We start from the raw sequence: 2,441 nt of genomic DNA, 5'->3' as shown, positions 1-2,441 counted from the left end.
TTTAATATGTGGGTCCTGGATATTTTTTTGTGGGGGTGGTGGATTATGAAAATGTTCTCAGATATCAGTGGATTGGAGAACACAGGAAATTTGAGATCACAGTGTGTGAAATGTTTGGCACAGGTGTGGTGGGATGGAGCATTACAGTTGTCAGAAGATCCTATATAGAGAGCACTATTATAATTGTAGCTAGAAGGCTCATGTTTTTATTATGTAAGAAGTTTTCCAAAATTAAAAGTTAATCTAATTGCTGATCTTATTATAGAACCCACATTCCCTAGCTAGCTTCCTCAGGGCACCCTTGACCTCCTTGTTTCTCAGGCTGTATATGATAGGGTTGAACATAGGGGTTATGACACAGAAGAACACAGAAACCAGGATGTCCATGTCCAGGTTGTAGCCTATGTTGGTTCTGTCATAATTGAAATTGGCTGTTCCAAAGAAAATCACTACCACAGTAAGGTGAGATGCACAGGTAGAGAAGGCCTTGCTCCTACCCTGAGCAGAGGGAATCCTAAGAATGGCAGAGATGATGAGTATGTAGGACACTCCAGTAAACAGGCAGGGGCTCAGGCCAATGGTGGCACTGGCCACATGGAGCATGGAATCATTGAGAGAGGTATCTGAGCAGGACAGCTTCAGGAGCAGTGGAATATCACAAAGAAAGTGGCTGATTTGGTTGGGCCCACAGAGAGTGAGTGTGGCTGCCAGCACTGTGTGTGTCACAGAATTCACCAGCCCACACAGCCAGGACCCACTCACCAAAAAAACACAGACCTTCACATTCATGAGGACTGGATATTGAAGAGGGTGGCAAATGGCTACATAGCGGTCATAAGCCATAGCAGCCAATAAGACACCCTCAGTGCCAGCACATGTCACAAGGAAGAAAATCTGGGAAAGGCAGCCTTCATATGCGATGATCTTCTTCTCCCGGAAGAAGTTCACCAGCATGACCGGGATGGTGGTGGATGTATAGCAGATGTCCAAGAAACTCAGGTTGCTGAGGAAATAATACATTGGAGTGTGGAGAGCAAGACTGATTCTAGTGGCTGTCATTATGAACATGTTCCCCAGGAGTGTTGTCAGGTAAATGATCAAGAAAACCAGGAAAAACAAACCCTGTAGTTTGGGGTGGTTGGAAAATCCCAAGAAGATGAATTCAGTGACATCTGTTTGGTTGTTCATTTCAAATGGTGTCCTAGCTACAAAACAATGAGAAAAATAAAAGCCGTAATGAGAATGTACAAAGAGCATCCCAAACTGGCATGTTAACTTGCAAGTTCGTATCAAACAATGTTGGATATAGAATGGTCTGGACTGTGGAAGAGGTGTGTAGGAAAGTCTTCAGAGAGATCACAACTTTTGACTCAACAAATCCAGCCAGTTCAGGCCCAGGGACTTCCCATGTATTTATATAACTGTTGGTGGGTGAAAATAAATGTTGGTAACACTAACCTCTTCATTAGAGCGAACTTGTGTAGCCTAGTCTCATTGTCTTAGTAATATCTACCTATCATTGCCCTTTCTGGTAAGCATCTCATTTTTTCTTTTATTTTTTTCTAAGAAATAAGATTTCATTGAAAAAAATTTTTTTAATGTAGAAAGATAGGGGCACCTGGGTGGCTCAGTCAGTTAAGCCTCTGCCTCCCAGGGTCCTGGGATTGAGCCCTGCATAGGGTTCCTTGCTCAGTGGGGAGCCTGCTTCTCCCTCTCTCTCTGTTGCTCCCCCTGCTTGTGCTCTCTCTCTCACTGTCAAATAAATAAATAAAATCTTTTTTAAAAAATAAAATAAATGTATAAAGATATAAATAAGATTCTTTATTCTCTGATACTGCAGAATCAGAGCCAGTGTTACCCTTTGGTGTTCACAATTGTTATGGTGGGTTTTTGTTTTTTGTTTTTTGGATTTTTTTGCAGTTATGTTATTCTTGATATCTATTTATTGCTTTAAAATATTAAGAGCACTTGTCATGATAAGCCCTGGATGATATATGGAATTGTTGTATCACTATATTGTACATCTGAAAATAATAACACTATGTTAATGATACTGGAATTAAAATAAAATATTAGGAGGAAAATTTCCAAAATTAGAAAGGAAGATGTAAACTATCTCTATTGATAGATGATATGATCCTCTCTCTCTCTCTCTCTCTCTCTCTCTCTCTATATATATATATATATATATATATATATATATATATATATATATAACCAAAGAATCCACAAGAACACTATTAGAGCTCATAAACAAAGTTAGCAAAGTTGCACACACAAAAATCAGTTATGTTTCTATACATTGGCAATGAACAATCCAAAAAAGAAGTTAAGAAATCCATTCCATTTAAAACAATATCTAAAAGAATTAAGTGCTTACAATAAATCTTACTGAGGAAGTGAGAGGTCTGTACACTAAAAACGACAAAACATTGCTGAAA

The 2,441-nt window shown here is 39.0% G+C and overlaps 1 protein-coding gene across 1 annotated transcript; it reads right to left on the bottom strand.

Moving 5' to 3' along the window:
• Nucleotides 1–243: 243 nt before the first annotated feature.
• LOC123802705 (olfactory receptor 5J3-like) lies at nucleotides 244–1,194 on the bottom strand. The gene has a single exon (XM_045813573.2). It carries the CDS (start codon nucleotides 1,186–1,188, stop codon nucleotides 244–246), a length of 945 nt encoding a protein of 314 aa, XP_045669529.2. The 5' UTR covers nucleotides 1,189–1,194.
• Between the last annotated feature and the right edge of the window lie 1,247 nt (nucleotides 1,195–2,441).

Source organism: Ursus americanus, chromosome 12, assembly GCF_024610735.1.
Source record: "Ursus americanus isolate L20-20 chromosome 12, mUrsAme1.1.p, whole genome shotgun sequence".
Taxonomy (NCBI): Eukaryota; Metazoa; Chordata; class Mammalia; order Carnivora; family Ursidae; genus Ursus; species Ursus americanus.
Note: the sequence above shows the minus strand (reverse complement) of the source record. Positions and strands in the feature narration are given on the sequence as shown.

Excerpts from the sequence above, each read along its gene's own strand:
- LOC123802705 (XM_045813573.2), bottom strand. The coding sequence starts at position 1,188 with ATGAACAACCAAACAGATGTCACTGAATTCATCTTCTTGGGATTTTCC.